This window comes from Centroberyx gerrardi, chromosome 21 (genome assembly GCF_048128805.1).
Source record: "Centroberyx gerrardi isolate f3 chromosome 21, fCenGer3.hap1.cur.20231027, whole genome shotgun sequence".
NCBI lineage: Eukaryota > Metazoa > Chordata > Actinopteri > Beryciformes > Berycidae > Centroberyx > Centroberyx gerrardi.
This window is the reverse complement of record NC_136017.1, coordinates 10,934,932-10,954,436: the sequence shown is the minus strand read 5'-3', so window position 1 is coordinate 10,954,436 and position 19,505 is coordinate 10,934,932. Positions and strand designations below refer to the sequence as shown.

General features: G+C 48.4%; 1 protein-coding gene across 1 annotated transcript; it reads left to right on the top strand.

Moving 5' to 3' along the window:
- Window positions 1–5,294: 5,294 nt before the first annotated feature.
- Window positions 5,295–19,505, top strand: LOC139910576 (putative ribonuclease ZC3H12C). The gene is made up of 7 exons (XM_078291149.1): window positions 5,295–5,354; window positions 14,864–15,393; window positions 15,448–15,786; window positions 16,271–16,410; window positions 16,548–16,782; window positions 17,481–17,587; window positions 17,887–19,505. Exons 2-7 carry the CDS (start codon window positions 14,933–14,935, stop codon window positions 19,503–19,505), a joined length of 2,901 nt encoding a protein of 966 aa, XP_078147275.1. The 5' UTR covers window positions 5,295–5,354; window positions 14,864–14,932.

Here is a 19,505-nt window from a genome sequence, read left to right as displayed (position 1 = left end):
AAGGGGGAAGGGTTGGGATGGGGTGGGCATGAGTTATCCATTGGGCGGGGTAGGGGTGGGTGGGTGGGGTTTCTGTTTGTGTGCATCGTCACAAGTCCATTGAGTGCTAGTCCATTACAGTAGGGCGACAGAAAACCCCCGCGAGCCTCCAGGTCTTTCTCACCCCCGGCCCCGGCTGCTCCGTCTTTGAGCCAATCCCCTCCTCTTCCACTGCGGGACGTGGGATCCGTTGCCTGTTGATGGTAAACCTATATGTGTCATAGTAAAATTTAGCATAGTGTGTCTGTGTGTGTGTGTGGGAGAGAGAGAAAGAGAGACACTGAGCATGCGAATGACTGAGAAAGACGAGATGAAAGCGAGAGAGGAAAAAAGAACGGCTAGACGCAGCCATCGATGCATTGCAGAAGGCGAATACGTGCCAGACCGTCAGCCGGTCCTAGCTGTTCGTTGCTGTGTTTAGTACAGGTCATGTTCAGGTAAACTTTACACCGTTTTCCCACCAGGGTCAATTTCCATGTCAAGCATTTCCTTAGAGACACACTAGTTCAAAACATCACAGCCACCGTTTTCTCCCCCTGCTTGACATGCAAATCTGCTTTTTTGTCTCTCTTCACTTTTTTGCCTTCTTCTCCTTAAAGTGAAGATTGATCGATGTTCTATTTGGTTTTTTAGGAACCTCCTTGATATATCCATCAGATACAGGGTATTGGATATGGACTTCGTTTAGCTTGTACTGTACATACTCACTGCAGTAACCTTGCGGGCCGCAGACTCGGACTCCCCCAGGGTTTCCCAGACACTTTCTCAACTTTTCCACGTGCCACATTGCCTCGCATGGGTGGTGTTGGACAGAAGTAGCCCTGTTTATGACCGAATGTTGCATTCGTATCATCAGCAGAATTATCCCCCGTCGTTCATACACTGTACGTTTTGTATGTGACTTGCTGCACGTAAATAACACTTAAGATGCAGGAAGCACCCTCAAAGGAATTTTTAAAGGAAAAATCCACCCTCAAATACTCTTACAGTGTTGTTGTGTGTACCCACTTTGCCTCAACCTGCCTCATCTATTTCGACTTCAGTTAGTGATTTCCTACATTTCCCAGAATGCCTTTCGACAACCCCCAGAGAGCATGCCTAAACTTGTTGCTTCCAGCTGTGGCTTATAGATGTAGGTGGAGAGAGCGATATCGATAGGTGGAGTAAGTGCAAGATGGCAAGTTTTTTCTCTTGAGAAAACGTGGTGCCCCTTACTCAAAACGCAACATGTCTTGTTGCTGCATTGCATTCTGGTCTATTGAGGCTTCTGTCGGTGGAGAAATTGGTCTCTCTGCCTCTTTTACGATGGATTTCTACCTGTAAGATTGTTGAATGGCGGTACAAAATGGGGACTCTAGAAAGATGTTGATGTTTCAGATCGCTGAAACATTTTCTGCTATCAAACTCCATCGTAGCAGCACTACTTTTGGCCGTTTATCCAGTGGAAAATGAAAAATACTCCACCAAACAACAAAATGGGTCCAGAAATGCAAGATACAACACCAATAGTTTTAGGTGTTTTAGGGTGGATTTTTCCTTCAGCCTCAGTCATAAGTAGGGCTAGGATAAACTGTGAATTAGACATGCAGAATTAGCAGGTGGCCGTTAAGGTAGCATGACGGGCCAGTGGGCAGAAGTGATGTTAAGGGGCGTGAACGCAGCGTGCAAAGACCTCTGGGTAAAGTGGCGCTCGCTCGGAGCGCCGAGAAGTCTAAGATCATACAACTCTGTATCTTGAATGAGTTTTATGTTCAGCTTAACCGTTGCCTTAGAAAGGTCTCCAGCTGAAGAAAACCCTCAGTGGGGTTTGACAGGTGAAAAGTGAAGAAGTCTGGGCTCTGCGTACTGTAGGAACACTTTAGTTTGAACCAACCATGTGATTCAATATTGGACCTCTTCTTGCCATTTTGGGGCTTCAGACAGGCAATTACATTCTAGTTTGTTTACCTGATCCGATTTGGATCGAGGAGATGAACACGCTTCTACAACTGGACAGTTACCTACATCCCAGAATTGTATTGTATCTCTGCATTATATTTTTCTCCTCCTCCCCTCTTTCTCTGAAACCTGAATGACAGGACTGCACTTGTTTGTCAATATTTGGCTTTTCTTTACGGATCTCCTGGATGTTAGACAGTCTCACTCCACTGTCAAAATGTAGAGACCATCCTGGACTTGTGTGTGTGTGTGTGTGTGTGTGCATGTGCGTGCGTGTATGTGTGACAACTTCATAAAATAAATAAACTACCCAAGGTTTCACCCCCCCACCCCCCACCCCTGCACCACCCCACCCCTCCACCCTAAACTCGACTCTTTGACCCTCCTCTTAGTCAAGGCGGTGCCTTTCCTGTCCAAGGTGGGACGTCCTGGGTGAGAGCTGGGCAACATTTTTGGAACGAGACGCTTTTCACTTTCTGATGATTTCTGTGAAAAGCCGCGAAGGCAAGAAGTCGCACGTTTTTAATAACAGTGTTACAAAAAACCACTCCAGAAAGCGGGAACTAAGCGGCATATGTTGAACTTCGGGAGACTTAGTTTTTAGTTTTGTTTTCTGCAATTGTTTTTTATCATGTATAACCCTTCAGATAAGTATGCGACTGCAGTGGTTTTTAAATTGTAATGCACACTCCTTACGTTGAAAATGTTTACAGAAGCAATTGTTTTGTTAAACCAATGTGCATCGATATGAATATTTATGGTTTATTTTGAGGGCAAGTTTGTTTTTTTTCTTCCCTTTTTTTGTATTTTGTATTATTCCCTTTTTGTACTATCATTTCGAGGTTCGTGTACAGGAATAACCGTCGACCTTTGCTCAACAACTCAAGAGTGTGATTTCACTGATTCCTCCTCCACCCTGCATAGTGCACAGTGCGCCCCTGGCTGTGTGGCAGCGTTGCAGCAACGTTGATCAGATGTTTTCTACCACCCAGGTGCCAGGCGACATGTTTTTTTTCCTCAGATGTCTCTCTGCCATGCCTCTCTAATTTATGTCCTCTCTGTGTGTACTATGGGAATTATTGTATTTTCCTGAAGGTCTTTTTTTCCATTGAATAAAATCTTAAGTAATTTACAGTGTGGTGTCATTCTCTTTAATACGCTAGAAGTGTCTGAACCATAAATATGATCTGTTCCATATGCGCTGACCTCAGTTCTTACACTATCCAGACCACAGGGTTGCTGTGCAAGTCTGGAAGAGTATGGGGAGTTTATTTGATCATTTCCAGGTCTTGAAAAGTTTGGGAATTGCACAGGAAAGTATGGAAAACAAGTGTGGCGGGCAAATGGTCTGGGAAAAGTATGGAAAAAATACATGACTTGTTGCATGTTATGCAGACATAGACCCTCAGTCATTTGAAATATTGTGATTTTTAAGTATCATCAGCTACAGTGATTTTGGCCCAGATGAGAGGCATTTTTTTTCCTTTCCAGCCACAATCAAAAGTGGAAAATACTGTATGTATGATCTCTATATCTTGTACTGACCTTCAGAGTTTGTGGTCAGAAGGAGGGTATTTTCTGTCTGATGTAACCAACGACAGAGAAGAGGTTTGATTTGTCGAATGTCTAAGGGGAAATCCATATCAATAAATCAATGAATAAGCTGCTTTGCAATTTGCTGATGCATTTTAACCATCACTTGCTTTTATGTAGTCTGTCAGTTTCCATCTGCATGGTGAAACAACTTCGGCCCGACTGTGGTGTGCTATGGCCCGAACAAATAAAGGACCTGGGCCAATACTGGTAACTGGTAAACAAAATAGATGTAATGTTGGCTTTCACAGCCCTCCCACATTCAGAATCACATTGATTTGGTATATTTTGATTCTAGTTTTGATTTTTGACTCTCTGGACTTCCAGTTGGTGCAATGGAGAGGAAAAGGCAGAGCAAGCATTGGGTGTAAACTGCAGTGTGATTGACAGGGAGGAAGAAAGATATCAGTCCAGCAGGCAGCTGTCATAAGATAAGATGAAACTTTATTGATCCCTGTAGGTAAATTAGGCTGTTGCAGCAGCAAAAGTAAGAAGTTTAAGCCGGGGAAAAAAAAGAAAATTGGAATATACTCACAGAATAGAAAATGAGCAATAAGACATCAATAAAGCAATAAAATAGGATATACACAATTGTGGGGTTATATAAACATGCTGCTGACAGGCCTATAGTTGATAGTCACAATTTCTTACTTCAATATGGATTACTTGACTGTAAGCACGTCACTCATATCATACAAATGTAACACTCATCAATCTGTGCACCTTTTGTGTGTTAAAAGTTAAAAAATGTGAATATTGCATAGAGAATATTTTCCATTATTCATTGTACCACATGATGGCGCTGTAGTGCCTGTAATTGCCCATCCCACTTCCCACCACTTCCAGCAGATCCAAGCTAGCCGCGATACTCCACAATACTGTTTCCTCTTTACGAGGCGTAAAAACATTTCAAAATAAAAGTCCAGCAAGGACGTCAAGGTGTGTGCAAAACAGGAACCACTGATTCTCCGAGATCCTAAAATGTCTGAATAAAGTCACCATCAGCTATTTGGATATCAAATAGAGCCAGCGATTCTCAGCAGCCAGAGACAAAAAATCAGCTACCATGAGCTATGACACCACACTGTTTTGTTTATTATAACCTGAAACTTATATGGTGACATGGTAAATGTGTTGCATTTTCAAATAGCAAAGGTATTGCATGGAGGATTCTGTCGTTATATTGGTGAAGTGTGAAATTAATTGTATTGTATTTCAGAATGACACACTTACAGAAGCGAGCTCTATATAACCTATTCTACATCAAGTTATTATTACTTTACTGACTTAACGTAACTATTATATTAAGTTAGTAATCTTAAAAATATTAAAACAAAAATGTTTCTTGTTTTGGCTTCTGGGGGAAGTGGAAGCTTGAGAATTTTATTGTAATACTTTTGTGAATCACATATATCAAATTTTGCTGACCAACAGACACACAACACCTAATCCCCACATATAAGAAATACTCAAAACAAAAGAATACACACGCTGCGTCAGATAGCAACACTTTCCACGTAACTTTACGGTAAATACTTTGTCACCTCTGCTTACACCACTAAAACTTAATTCTAAACTCGACACATACCGGGTATGTAGCTATGCTTTTATTTTGACACAGCGTCAGAGCGGAAGTCGCTCCGCTAGTTCCCGGCGGCTTGACGCAGCTCGGCTGGGTCACGCTGCAGCCTGGCCGGATGTTTTGCGTCGCCAGTATGTGATGGGAACATTTGTCCATCTGAACACACCGTTTACCCTGCGGCTCCGCCGGTGGCTCTGGTCAGGTGAGTGTTTGTTTACGGCATTAATCGACCGGGCGCGCTAACCGAGGAGGGCGGCGGTTTGGTCTGGGTGAAGCTGGACCGAGGTCGTGACTGTGTTGGTTTGCAGTGACCGTGCACGCCCCTGCGCGCGCCCCCCAACATCCATCATATGGAGTTTCTATAGATGAGGCCGCTCAACAGGCAGAGGACGACGCAGACAGACTGAATATTACCTGTCAGCTAGATAATGTGTTTTGTGTTGTTTTATTTTTTATAAAGGAGGGGGGGTGACAGTTTGTCTGTGTTGGAGTGGAGGAGGCCTGAGGAAAATACAGGCTTCAACTAGTTATCTGTTGTGAATTTAAATGGGGAAACGTTTCGGATAGAGAGAGAGAGAGAGAGAGACGTGCAATCTGTCTCTCCACCCAGTCAGCTGTCTCTGTGCCTGACACTGCTAGTGTTCATGTCACGGCTCCCTGAGGATCAGACCAGAAGCTGTCCAGGCTTTGGATCCACAGCTTTTGATGGTGTGTGTGTGTGTGTGTGTGTGTGTGTGTGTGTGTGTGTGTGAGTGCTTGGCCCAGCAGCTGTCCCCTGCCTGTCCCATGAGGCTTTTCCATCCTCTCCTCTTCCTTCCTTTCTTCTTCTTCTTCTTCTTCTTCTTCTTCTTCTTCCCTTCCTCCCTCACCCCAAATCCTGGGTTGGGGATCAGCGTTTCATCCTGGCTGCTGCTTCTGGCTGCACTTCTGTCCAGTCCAAAGCTCCAGGTCAGGGTGTGTTAAAGCTGCGGTTCAGGGCCCCACATGGCCTTTAGTCTAGTTTTTAAGGTGAGACTGAAGTTACTCATTTTGTTTCAAGGGCTTAAACAAGTCAAAGAACCCCTGTGATGTGTGCATGAGAGCCTGCTTGCAACCATTTTCAGAATTTTGTTTGTTAAAGTCACAAGGAAACAGCTTTTTCATGGTGTCTTGCTTACATAATTTGCTGTATTTCTGGTTGAAACAGGATGTTGGGGCTGGACTTGCTGTTCAAAAGTTTAAAAATGGTTTGTGCAAAATCTTGTGCAGTCACAAATTACAGATTGTTCAAAATGAATAAATTCCATGGTGTTTTAGGAAAAGGAAACAGGGTTTTCACACCTAAAATCCACCAGCATACCATGTAGCAAACAAAACAAAAATCTGTGATGGTATTATCGGTGGGAATTTTTCTATACGCCTACCAGTGCCCAACCACTCAAAATCCATAATAATAAGTAAAAGTAATGGGATTTTGATGTAAAAAAGTGTGAGAAAATAAAAAAAAACTGTAAATTGTTTTGCCATTTATTGTTAAATAGGTGTGTTATGATGTGGAGAATGAAGGTGAAAGAGGCATTTTTCATTTCCTGGCGACTTTAAAGATGTGAAAACCAAATTGACCTTTTGAGAACTGCTGTTGGCCCTTTGACTTTCCATCATTGCTTTGTCTGTTCGGTTTGCCATTGTATGAATATTGATTTGGATGCAACACACACACACACACACACACACACACACACACACACACACACACACCCACCATACTGGTGAGTGCTGCTATCTATTATCTCACACTGTTTGCAGTGCTAAGTGCTAAAGCCGGGGTCAGAGGACAGGACAGACCGGTCATAAGCTCTCCTTCTGTTGCCTAGACCTAGGTCAAATAGTATTCTCCAATCATTTTTAGCGTTTGTTTTAACCTCCTCGGAGCGCCAGATGGGTGGGGTTCAGATAGTGTCCGATAAGTCACTGAAAAATCGACTAAACTGACTTAAATAAGTTTAAACTTTCAGCACTAACAGCTAAGAATTATTTTCCTACTTCCATTTGACCCAGTTCTACGCTGCCTACCTTTAGGATATCTGAAGTCATTAACAAAATATTTCTGACTCTGCTGTTCCTCCTGCTCTTTGAAAAACTCTTGTTAAAATTGCAGGAGGAGGTATAAAGAAGTAGGTTGCAGATTGAACTCATACTGAACTCTGTTGTGTGTGCGCCTGTTTATCTGTCTCCAAAGAGAAAGACGAGTCTCTGTGGCTGCTGCAGTTGTTTTGAGCACACACACACACACACACACACACACACACACACACACACACACCTGTTCGTTACAGCAGATGGTCTACAGAGCGTCCTTCTCTGTCAGCTGACGCCCACAGTGTGTTTGGTTACATGAAGTGCTGTGCAGTCGGTCAGCTGCTGCATCTCCGCCTCTGTTTCCCCTTATCTAACCAGGAACACACTCTTATTTTTAAAGATTTATTTTAGGCATTCTATGCTTTATTTGACAGAGATAGTGAGAGAGAGACAGGAAGGTATGGGAGAGAGAGAGGGGATTCGAACCCAGGTCGCTGCGGGAAGGACTGAGCCCTATGGTACATGCTGTAGTCGGTGAGCCACCGGGGCATCCCAACACACTCTTATTACTCTGATTCTGAACATTTTCCTGTTTCACCACTAAGTTGACTAGCAACACTTATTTAACCAGGCAACACACTTAGACCAAGTTTTTGTTGCATTGATTACATAACAACTTCTTGCTGCCTAGATAGATTCTGTTGGATGTTTTGCCTCATGTTTCATTTTCTTCCCTGTTGGTAGATGTGTTTCTATTTAGTGTTTTCTAAAAACTGTAGGAGTGGCTCAAGAACTCAGTAAACCAGTGGAGTAGTAGTTGCAGTGTTGAGTAGTTGGCCACACACACTCACAGATTTTCCCAGCCAGTCAGGGAATTCAAAATGGCAGCCTTCCCCTCACACGCCTGCTTTCGTAACCTCCCCACCTGGTTGGGACATGCCACTGTTTTCCGAGAGAACCGTGGTCTCAGATTCGGAGGTCCTGACCCTCATCCTGACCGCGTCACATTCCTGACCGCAGCAAACCGCTCCAATGCACATCGGAGATCACAGTCCAGTGAGGCCGAAAGAACGACATCATCTGCAAACAGCGGAGATGTCGCCCTAATATCACCAAACCAGATGCTCTCCAGACCTCGGCTGCACCTTGACATCCTCAATAAAGTGCAGTCTTATCTTATCTGTCCATGAGTATCACAAACAGAAGGAGGGACAAGGTGCATGCTTGACAGAATCCGACGGGTGTATTTAGACTGATGCAAAGCTACTAAATATTCTTCCCTGGCTTACTTGGTAAAAGTGCATTTTGTTTCATCTCCTCCTTGGCTTTTTCCAAAAGCCGATGATGCTACTTTCCCCCATCAGAGTAGGTCCTGCCAGGGAAAGAGGTTCAGTTCTGACTGGGGCCACGTATGCCAAAAATGTAAGCCTTCATGGTATAAATACATGGTATAATACACGCTTTGGGTAAAAGCGGCCACCAAGCGGGATTTGCTATTTTTGGTTCTCCGGGTGCCCTAGTTGTTAGAGCACCCAGCCCATACACACACTGTCCTTCTGCATTGTATTTGAAGTCTTGTCCTTGTACCACGTGTGTCAGAGTGTACTGTGAAACTCTGCAAGTTGGCAGTACGTCTCTGCTAGGGATGGGACGATATATATATATATATGTATAATTCAATGTATCGCAATACAAAAATGTGACAATAAGCATCGTGGGGCGGAAAAATGTATCGTGATATTGGCTCCATTTTATTCTGCTGTAGTAATCACAAATGAGACACTTGCCCATCACAATTTCACAAGCTCTCCATCCAAATGTTATTATTTTCACTTTGTAATGACATTTTTTAAGTTGTTGTTTACATTCTAGCGAGCCAATGCCATCGCTAGAAAGATTTGTGCTTCAGAAATAAGCATAATTCTGCACAGTCAGACTTGTTGTCATTGAACTTTTATTTATTACATCGCATCGTGGTTTTATCGAATCGTGAACCTCGTATCGAATCGTATCGTGAGACCCGCAGATCGTCCCATCCCTGGTCTCTGCACCAGCGAGACGGAGATTCCTGCACATTCGTTGTATTTTGTCCAATCTAAAGCATTCCAGTTCTGACTGTAACATCTAACATGCACACGGGCTGCAAAATCCCATAAAGAGCAAGAAAGAAAGAAAGCCAGGTCCTTTGTGCTTCCGAGTCATCTGCCCTTAAGTGTGCCGCAACAATGCGCGCCCGTCCCCCTCCTCATCCTCATCGGGACATAAAACTTTTTGATGTCCCACGCCCCCCCCCCCCCCCCCCCCCCGCGTTCATCCTCATTCCCTTTCAGCCTATAGCCACACTCTCCCCTCTTTCCTCTAGCACTCTCTTAAAGGCCAGGCAAGGCTTTCAGCGCGCCTCGGCCCTTTCTTTCTGCCTGACCCCCCCCCCCCCCCCGTAACTCCCAGTCCCAGACAAAGAGAGGAGAGTGACTGCGGTTCTCCACAGCCAGGTGTTCTCCATTGCTGCCCCGGGCCGTAATAGCAGCAGCCCCTCACACTGCAGCTGCCCTCCCCAGCCTCCCATTGTGCGGCTCTATTGTTCGGCCGCCCACCCCCTCGTTGATTCATCGGCCACACAGGGGAAGCCCTTTCAGCGCGAGGAGGGGTGTGTGTGTGTGTGTGTGTGTGTGTGTGTGTGTGTGCTGCTGGTGCACATTGAGTACGCGTGCCTCGGGGAGACTGGGTGTTGCAGGCATCTGCCCTCCAAGCCCCGCCCCTCTCTTCCCCCCCCCACCTCCCCTCCCCTCCTCCTCCTCCTCCTCCTCCTCCTCCTCGTTCCTGCGTCTCATTGTACGATCACCGCGCTCCCATTGGTGGAAAAGCAGCCACTCAAACGGGGGAACGGCAGACATTGTCGGTCCATCTGTTCTGCCACTCATTGTCCAACTTGCCTGCTTCTGAGAGGAAAAAAAAAAATACAGCTCTGGAAAACACACACGGACGCGGAGGACAGAGGCCCGTCGGCTGGAGTTGGATGCTCTGTGCATGAGGCTGAGGATAAATATCATCCTTGGATTTAGCTGTGGGAGAAAGTGAGAGAACTTTGGGACTTATTTTTTTATGTCAGTTTGATGTGCAAAGTTTTTGAATCTGGGCTTCAAGGATTTCAGTATGCAGGAATGAGCCAATTTACCCCCTTAAGGCTTTTTTTCTACTTTGTCTGTTTCGTAGGCTGTGATCTTTTTTAAGTCAGGGTAAGTATGATCAACTCCCCACCTGTATCTGCCTGTAACCTCAATTTTATACTTCAATTTTTACTGTTTAGACCAGCTAGCTCCTCACTACTGCATTGAAAACAATTTCCTTGTTGTAGCTGCTATCACCTGTCGTACACTACCTGTACGACAGGTCTCTCCTGCGTCTCCAGATTCTCCTCTGACCTTCCTCCTCCTCCTCCTCCTCCTCCTCCTCCTCCTCCTCCACTGGCCTTGAAGAGCATGGCTGCGTACGCCCAACATCATAAACCAGCCCTCTTTTATGTTACCAGAACAACCTAAAGAGTGACAGAGGGGTGGGATTCCTCTGTACTGCTCTCTCTCTCTGCTGATATTTGTTTTGGCTGTGAAATATCGCCGCTATGAATTAGCTGAGCAGTGATGAGGGAGAAATGAGGCGAGAGAGGGCCCAACACAGCTTTTGGCTAAGTGATTGTCAAAGCAAAAGCTCAAGTTAAACCGCTATAATACACTTGTACACACAGAGAAGCTTCATAGTAGAGCAGCATGAGATACAGGATGAAGACTTTGTCGAGTCTTCAGCTCTTACACTGGCACTTGTATAACCAAACATTGCCAAATCTGTTGCGTTTCATGGAATAAAAGGTTTCTATACAGGCTGCATCACCAGAAGTTTAATCTGTGTTGATATGAAGATGATGGGGGGAGGGGCTAATGTTATGGTGGTTTTTTTTTGGGGGGGGGGGGGGGGGGTACAAAAAAGGAGGCCTCTTTTAATCTGGGTCACAAGAGGCTAGTGGGACATTTGCAGCAGCACAGTTTGGCCTATGGAGATGTTGGCTGCAGGATATGTGTGTGTGTGTGTGTGTGTGTGTGTGTGTGTGTGTCTTTCACAGCGTAAGTCTTGACCGTCTGTCCTCTCTGTGTGTGTCGGTGCTGCCTGTCCGTCCCGCTGCGTCTTTCTTCTCACTCTGTCGGCTGTGTGGGACAGGGGTGCGGTGCGTGTGTATGTGTGTGTGTGTGTGTGTGTGTGTGTGTGTGTTTGGGGAGGGGGGACACCAGTTGCGCGCACCGCTCAGCAGACATCTGTTGCCCTGCTGGCAGGGAAAGCCTTGCGCGCCTCTGTGTTTCCATATAGATGCATCACACACACACACATACACACGCACAGTATTCCCCGGCTGATTATGCTGGGCCAGCCCCCCTTTTTTATAATTTTTGCACAGTGGCAAGCATGGCCCCTCCCAGCTCGCCCCTTCAGACTGGAGAACCCGGGACCCTTCCAACCCCGCCACACACACACACACACACGTACACAAAGCTCCCAAACACAAAGCGCTGTAAGCACTGCGTTACATATTCATTACTGCCTCCATCAAAGCGCGCCACCAATGCTGCTGTGTGCAGGAGCGGGCCCACTGATGTTTGAAAGATGCTAACAGATCAATCTGGAGCACACACACACACACACACACACACACCACCAACCACCACCCTCCCAGCATGGTGGTCTGGAGGTGGTGTGTGTCCGTTAAGAGTAGGCCTAAGTTAATGCGCTGAATGCATTGATCTCTATCATTTCAAATAAGAGATTCTGTTACTGCTGCATCATTCCGTTGCAGATGCATCATGTTGCAATGAAGATGTGAAATGCATTGGATTTATTCTACTTACAGGGTGTAAAACATCCCTTAACTGATGAGGTCTTTCCACTTGGTCTGTTGTTTTTCAGTGTACTATTTCTAGTAGGGTTTTCTCTATTTCCAGTGCTGCTTGGAGTGCTAGGACAACAAGATGAGTGCCGTAAAGTTTAGTTTAGTTTATTCTCAGGAAAGTCTTTTAAGTCAGTTTAGTGTACTTCTCCTACCAGCTTTTCCTGAAACCTGAATAGATGTCTGATATGGTGAGCTATAGATATGGTAAGATATAGAGTCTACGTGGCGGACTAGAACCAGCATTAGGCCCGGCCAGCGTCTGTGTTGGGTTGCAGTGCTGCTGGTGCTCCGGTGTTTCCAGCAGGCAGGAGGATGCTGAGAGCCGGGGAGAAGCTCCGATGAAAGACCGGGCTTTGGGTGAATCAGCTGAGAACAGCAGAGTACCACGAAATGTTCCCACTGCCATCGCTCTTTCAACAGCCGTATGAGTCACTTTGTGAGGGAGAGGTTGTGTGTGTGTGTGTGTGTGTGTGTGTGTGTGTGTGTATGCGGGCACCATGAACGCCCACAATGGTTGATGCCAAGGTCCCAGTCCTAATCAGCCCTGCAGGTCCATTGTTAGGTGGGTGTGTGGGTGGAGGGTGAAGGGGGGGGGGTTGGGTGTGTGTGTGTGGGGGGGGGGCAGTCAGACACACTTAAGCCCCTCCCTCCACTCCCACCTCCACACCAGGCCTCTCTGTATTGTGTGTGTGTGTGTGTGTGGGGAGGGGTTGTCTCGCCACAGCCTCTGTCTTGGCATTTGGAAGGGGAAATGCTTTCAACAGCTGTAGCTTAGCAACAGTAGCTCGGGCCACGTTGCTAGGCAGCCCTTTTTCATAAAATGCGCACTCACTCACTCCAACCCCCCTCCTCCCTCCTCCCTCCTCCCTCCTCCCTCCTCTCTCCTCTCTCCTCTCCTCCCCTCCCACCAGCTTAAGTCACTTGCCGTTCCCATCATCTGTTTTTATCCAGATAACGTGGGTTTGGGCGATTGGGCTGAGAGATATGAACACAGCATCAGGTTGATCTGCTGTGGGCTATTTAGATTTGGAGAACTAACCAATATTATTCCCCCCCTGGAGGGTATAACTAAAACATTGACGTAACTGGTCTGTTTGTAGATGCGTAACAGGAATTGGACACAGTCAAATATATTGCCTGGGATGACTGGTGGGTGTTTGTTTTAAAGCCTTTGGAGATGAACGTTGAAACACTGAACAGAGGCTTGGAAGTCTCAAACTCAGCCCAGTCACAAGAGACTACGCCTATAATTTGGTTTCAGGAGATTAACATATCGCTTTCCTGATCTTGGATTAACTTTCCAAGGTATTTCCTGTAATTTGTATGGAATTAACCGAAACCTTTGACGCCAATCAGATTAGCGTAACCGTATCCCACACCCCGGGTCCTTGAATGCAACATGTTGATTGGCTCCGTGGCCCCGGAGCCCCGCGGTGTTTTAACGAGTGACTCTTTCAGCCCGATGGGAAGAAGCATATGGGCCTTAATTACCAGGTAGAATGTGAGGAGGGAGGAGGAGGGTTGTCGGCCCCATAGCTAACGGCTGGGTGTGTTTTTTTTCAAACGGTTCACCCTCTGTTCCCCCTTTAGATTAATGTGCTGTGGCGTGGCCCTATAAAAACACGCTGGGGCCAGGCTGAAAAAGCGGGCGTCCATTAATTAGGGTGAGAGGCCCCCACCGGCTCTTTGTCTCAGCCAATCTGTGCCCCGCTGGAGACCCCCATCCCCATCCCCCCCCCACCCCCCCACCCCGCCCCCGCCGCCCGAGGCAGCCAGTCGCAGCCAATGTAAACAGCAGCTCAGGGCCTCCCGGTATTTGGACGGCTGAGGCAAGATTTTCCTAGGAAAACACCTGTGAAAAGTCAGATTTTCCTAAAACGACAGACTCGCTGTTGGAAATGTTCAGTTGTGACAAATACTGCTGCCTGAATGGTCTCCATGCAAATTCTCACTCATTTGACTACATGGCATTCTGAGGGTTTGCAGGCTGTTTTCCCCAGGCAGTTCAATACTTCCTACCACCTGCTAACTGATAGCAGCAGACACCTTACTGATGTTTTAACCCTAGGAAATATTAGTCGAAATATTAGTCTATGTAAGTCCTGCTCTTCAGGCATTTACCCAGTTTCCCCACAGAGATCATTAAAGTTTCATCTTATCTTTTGGAGCCTGCACATTTTCAGTGAACCCTTATGGGCACAAGAGTTTAAGGTTCATTAATAAAGAAAATAACAAATATTCAATATATCTGGTGATTTAGAATACCAGTCAAATTTTGGACACACGCATTTTTCTTTATTTTTACCATTTTCCACATTTTAGAATAATAGTAAAGACACCATATTTTAGATTCTTTAAAGTAGCCGCCCTTTGCCTTGAAGGAAAGGCTTTGGAAAGAAATTCATACATAGGCATCCACTTCACTATTTATATTGTCTAAAAAAACAAATTTCAAGCATTTAAGCAGAAGCCTTTAGATCAAAATGGCTTTAAGATGATGAAAAACATAGTACATTCAATCAGGTGTGTCCAAACTTTTGACTGGTAGTGTATTTTTGTGGTATCATTGTCATTATTGTCATTATATCACTAATGGAGGCCAAATTTACACAGATAACGTCAGTCAGGACCTAATTTCCATCCCTCCCTTCTCTAAAGAGGCCCATATTTATCCCTCTCACTCACTCCATCCCTCTTCCCCTCTCTCTCTCTTTCTCCAGGCACCGATGAGTGGAGCTTTGTGAGCGGGCAGCAGTCAGCCCAGTGCGCTGGATGTCTGTGACAGATCCATGGGCCAGAAGGACCATGTGGAGACTGGAGCAGGCCACATCCTCGACCTGGGGCTGGATCTGGATCTGGAGTACCTCCACGTAGCGGGGGCCGAGCGGCAGGCTGGCGCCGCTGACGGGCCCCCTGCTATGGAGGAGCAGGGGGAGAGCTGCGGCAACAGCAGCGCCGCCAGCTCCCCTTCTCCCGGCGAGGTGGAGGAGAACCCCGGGTCCGACGGCGAGTGCGAGTCGGCGCCGGCCGCAGCCGCCGGCTCTGACCCAGACGGAGGAGAGGGCGGGTCGGCTCACGGTAAGAACGCGCACCAGCCGCTCTGTCGGGCCCAGTGTGTGGACTTGGGGACGGAGGGGCCGCCCGAGCCCCCGTCCGAACTTCCCCCCGAGCCTGAACACAACTCCCCGTCGAGTTCCCCGTCCGAGCCTCCGCCCGACTCCTCCGTGTCAGAGCCGGCGTCCGAGCCGGCGTCCGAGCCGGCGTCCGAGCCGGTGTCCGAGGCCCGGCCGGGGGACGAGCCCAGGCCCGGCTCCGGCGTGAAGGAGTACCAGGCCAAGCTGGAGTTCGCCCTGAAGCTGGGCTACTCCGAGGAGACGGTGCGGCTGGTGCTGTCCAAGCTGGGCCCCGACACCCTGATCAACGACATACTGGGAGAGCTGGTCAAACTGGGCACCAAGTCGGACAGCGAGCAGCCGGCCGGGTCCATAGCCTCTACCTCATCCTCTTCGTCCTCCTCTTCTTCTTGTGGCTGTTCTGATTCGCTGGAGGGCCAGCGGTCGGACTCGCCCTGTCCCGCAGACTCTCTGTGTGACCAGGACAACCTGCGGCCCGTTGTGGTGGACGGCAGTAATGTGGCCATGAGGTGAGCAGAATATGGAAACTGTCATCAAGGCTTAGAGCTTGAAATATCTTCTGCTGGTTCTGTTAAAGGGAGAGTTTGGTTTTGGGGGATTTAGATACTTTTCCTACTTACCCAGAGGAACTGCTACTTGATCCCCTAGACTTCCAGCAATTGAGGTAAGCTTCTCAGATATATATATATATGCATTCGTCTGACTCTGGGTAAGTAGGAAAAATTGCCAAATCCCCCAAAAACTGAACTATCCCTTTAATGAGTTTTTTTCATCTTGGGAATTTAAGTTTATGTCTCCTTTTGCCTTATGAAGCTGTTTCCAGGCTACTGTTTAGATTACTTATAATGAACCAATTGCAATGCACAATCATAACATATTGAGCTGGGATTGAAAGTGAAAAAAACCAAAAACAACACATGACATTTTAGCTTACATTCAAACCCCAAAATGTTTATTTGTTAACACCTGCTGCCTCTCCGCTGTGGCCTGTAGCCATGGCAACAAGGAAGTGTTTTCCTGCCACGGCATCCAGCTGGCCGTCGATTGGTTCCTGGAGCGCGGTCACCATGACATCACAGTGTTTGTGCCCGCTTGGAGGAAAGAGCAGTCCCGCCCTGACGCCCCTATAACAGGTCAGTGTTACAGGTCCACACACACACACACACACACACACACACACACACACACACACACACACGACTACAATCATGCTATATATGTATTTCATTTTTTTCAACTCTTATTTTCACGTTTCTCCCTCCACCCACAGACCAGGAGATCCTGCGTCGCCTGGAGAAGGAAAAGATCCTGGTGTTCACTCCGTCGCGGCGGGTCCAGGGTCGGCGCGTGGTCTGCTATGACGACCGCTTCATCGTCAAGCTGGCCTATGAGTCAGACGGCATCATCGTCTCCAACGACAACTACCGCGACCTGGCCAACGAGAAGCCGGAGTGGAAGAAGTTCATCGACGAGCGGCTGCTGATGTATTCCTTCGTCAACGACAAGTGAGGAGGGGCGGATGAGCGGGGAGACGGGCTTGCATGTGATTATTTCAGCATGATGGGGCAGACATTTATGTGTCAAAGTAGGCGTTTTAATTCAGGGTCATTTTTTCCTTTCTGATTATGAAAGAGATGGGAAAGGGGACCTGTGACTGAGATCTCTATGACCGCTGTGACATTTGTGATGACAAATGCCATGACAACTGACATTTGTCACTTGTACTTGGTTTAAATACTGGTGTCATGTAGAGTTATAGCTCATTTTCTTCTGTCAGCATCTAGTTTACATTTCCCCCAATCATTTTGCAATGCATGCCATTTAAAATACAAACCAAAAAATAAACTGCTGTCTTGGCAACAAAGACGCCTCAAATGGATGTGACAGTAAAGTTTGTAAGGCGACATGTTTTGAGGGATTATTTCCTGGTGGAGACTTCCATTTCTCCCTGTGGGTGTCAGGTGACTGACAATGTGATGTCAGCTCGGGCACAGTGAAATAATGATATAACAGAAACTACACTTTGACTAAACCAAATTAAGGCTTCATGTTTACTGTGATGAATTATCTCGTTCTGTGGAAGCTGTTTTGCATACAGTACAAAAATGAATGGCTGCAAATGGCTTCTTCTGAAGGGAGGAAAATGGGTTCTCCAACTGTGCTGACTGTATCCTCTCTACTCTTTGTTCCAACCCTCTCTCAGGTTCATGCCCCCAGATGACCCGCTTGGTCGTCATGGTCCCAGTCTAGACAACTTCCTGAGGAAAAGGCCTGTCATGCCTGAGCAGAAGAAACAGCCTTGCCCATACGGTGAGAACACAGATACACACAAAAACTCACCCAAACGCACACATTCACGCACACTAAAACAATGTCTTATTTTGTCCGACAAACAGGACTGTGATGATTGACAGAATCCAAAAAGCTCTCCAATGCAGTCCAGACAGAAATTATTTTCCTCTTTTCATCTGCCTTTTACAAACAAGGAAATGTTTGAACTATTTGACTGTAAACACAATATGCGATGAGAAGGTTGCATATTGACATTAGTTAGTTTGATGACACCCTCTATAGCTGTGGTCAAACTGGTATCTTCTGTCCTCTTCTAGGAAAGAAGTGCACCTACGGCCACAAGTGTAAGTACTACCACCCAGAGAGAGGCGCCCAGCCGCAGCGCGCGGTGGCAGACGAGCTGCGTGCCAGCGCCAAGACCTGCGTCGCCACGAAGAACCAGGGTGACACCGGGCTGGTGAAGAGCCACAGCGTGCCGGCCGGCAGCATCGAGGCGAAAAAAGGCGCCCCGAAAAGGCAGTCGGACCCCAGCATCCGCGCTCTGTCGTACAGCGACGCCGAGGAGAAGCTGCTGGCGAAAGGGAGGGAAGGCCAGAAGAGCAGCGTCTGTAGCAGCGGCAGCAGCAGTAGCAGCAGTGCTAGCAGCAGCAGCAGTTGCGGCGGGAGTATAACCATGTCCCCGGCGCCGGGAGGCCCTCCGTCCGGCCTCAGCCTCCTCCAGGATCAGCCGTCCAGAGCGGCCACTCCTCACGGGCTCCTGCCGGCCCCCGGCCACGACCTTTACCCTCACTGTGAGTCCCCGGATCTGAGCTACTACTCGGTAACGCGGGCCTACTCCGGCCTGAGCCTCTCCTCCCGCCGGAGCCCGGACTGCCGCTTCCCCAACGACACGGACCTGCGGCTGGGCTCCATGGGCTCAGCGGGCTCCGAATGCGGCAGTGAAAGCAGCGTGAGTTGCGGGAGCAGCTGCGACTACGGCGAGAGGGCGTGTCCCGGATGCCCCCCGGACCCCTTGCTGGAAGACGGTCTCCATTACACGAATCACCACAGCCGGCTGTATCCCCACCATGCCGCAGCAAACCACGAACCCCGCGGCCTTCATCCTGCCGATTACACCAGTATCCAGCACAGCCACGCGGCTAATACTGGGGTCCACAGCTACCACATGAGCCTGGCCCGCGGGCAAAGCTGCGCCCACGATCAGCCTCCGGACGCTCCCCCGAAGCGCCCTCTGTACCCCTTGCCCCCTCACCTCCAGCACCAGCCCCTGGCAGCCCGCTCCAGCTGCCCGGGAGACTACCACTCCCTGCCCCAGTCCAACCCTCACCCCCCCGGGTCTCCCCTGGGCCGCTGCCTGGCCCCTACGCGAACCGAGAGCGTGTCGGACTCGCGTCTGTACGAGCACCTCTCCACGTCCCACCACCACCACCGGCCGAAGGCTTTGCCCAGTTGGGACTCGTACTACAGGCAGCCGCCGTCGCAGCCGCCCCGGTACGAGCCGTCGGCCTACCAGAGCCTACCGGACACCCGCCAGTCGTCCTGGCACGCCCCGCCCTGGGCGCAAGATGGCTACGGCCAGCACCACTCCTCTCACCCGGCTCTCCACCCGTCCCCGACGCACTACCTGAACCACCCGCCGCCCCCATCCCATTCTCCTCACCCGCCTCATCCGTCTAGCGCATCTCTCCCGCCTTACCCGCCTCCCAGCACTCACCTCACGGTGCCATCCCACGCTCCTCCCTCCTACATGCCCCACCACCCAGAATCCCCTGCGCACGGTCACTACGGCGACTTGAGGGAGAAGGTGTACGTCAACCTGTGTAACATCTTCCCCTCGGAGCTGGTGAGCCGGGTGATGGCCAGGAGCCCCCACATCACCGACCCCCAGCAGCTGGCAGCCGCCATCCTGGCAGAGAAAGCCCAGTCGGGTTACTGA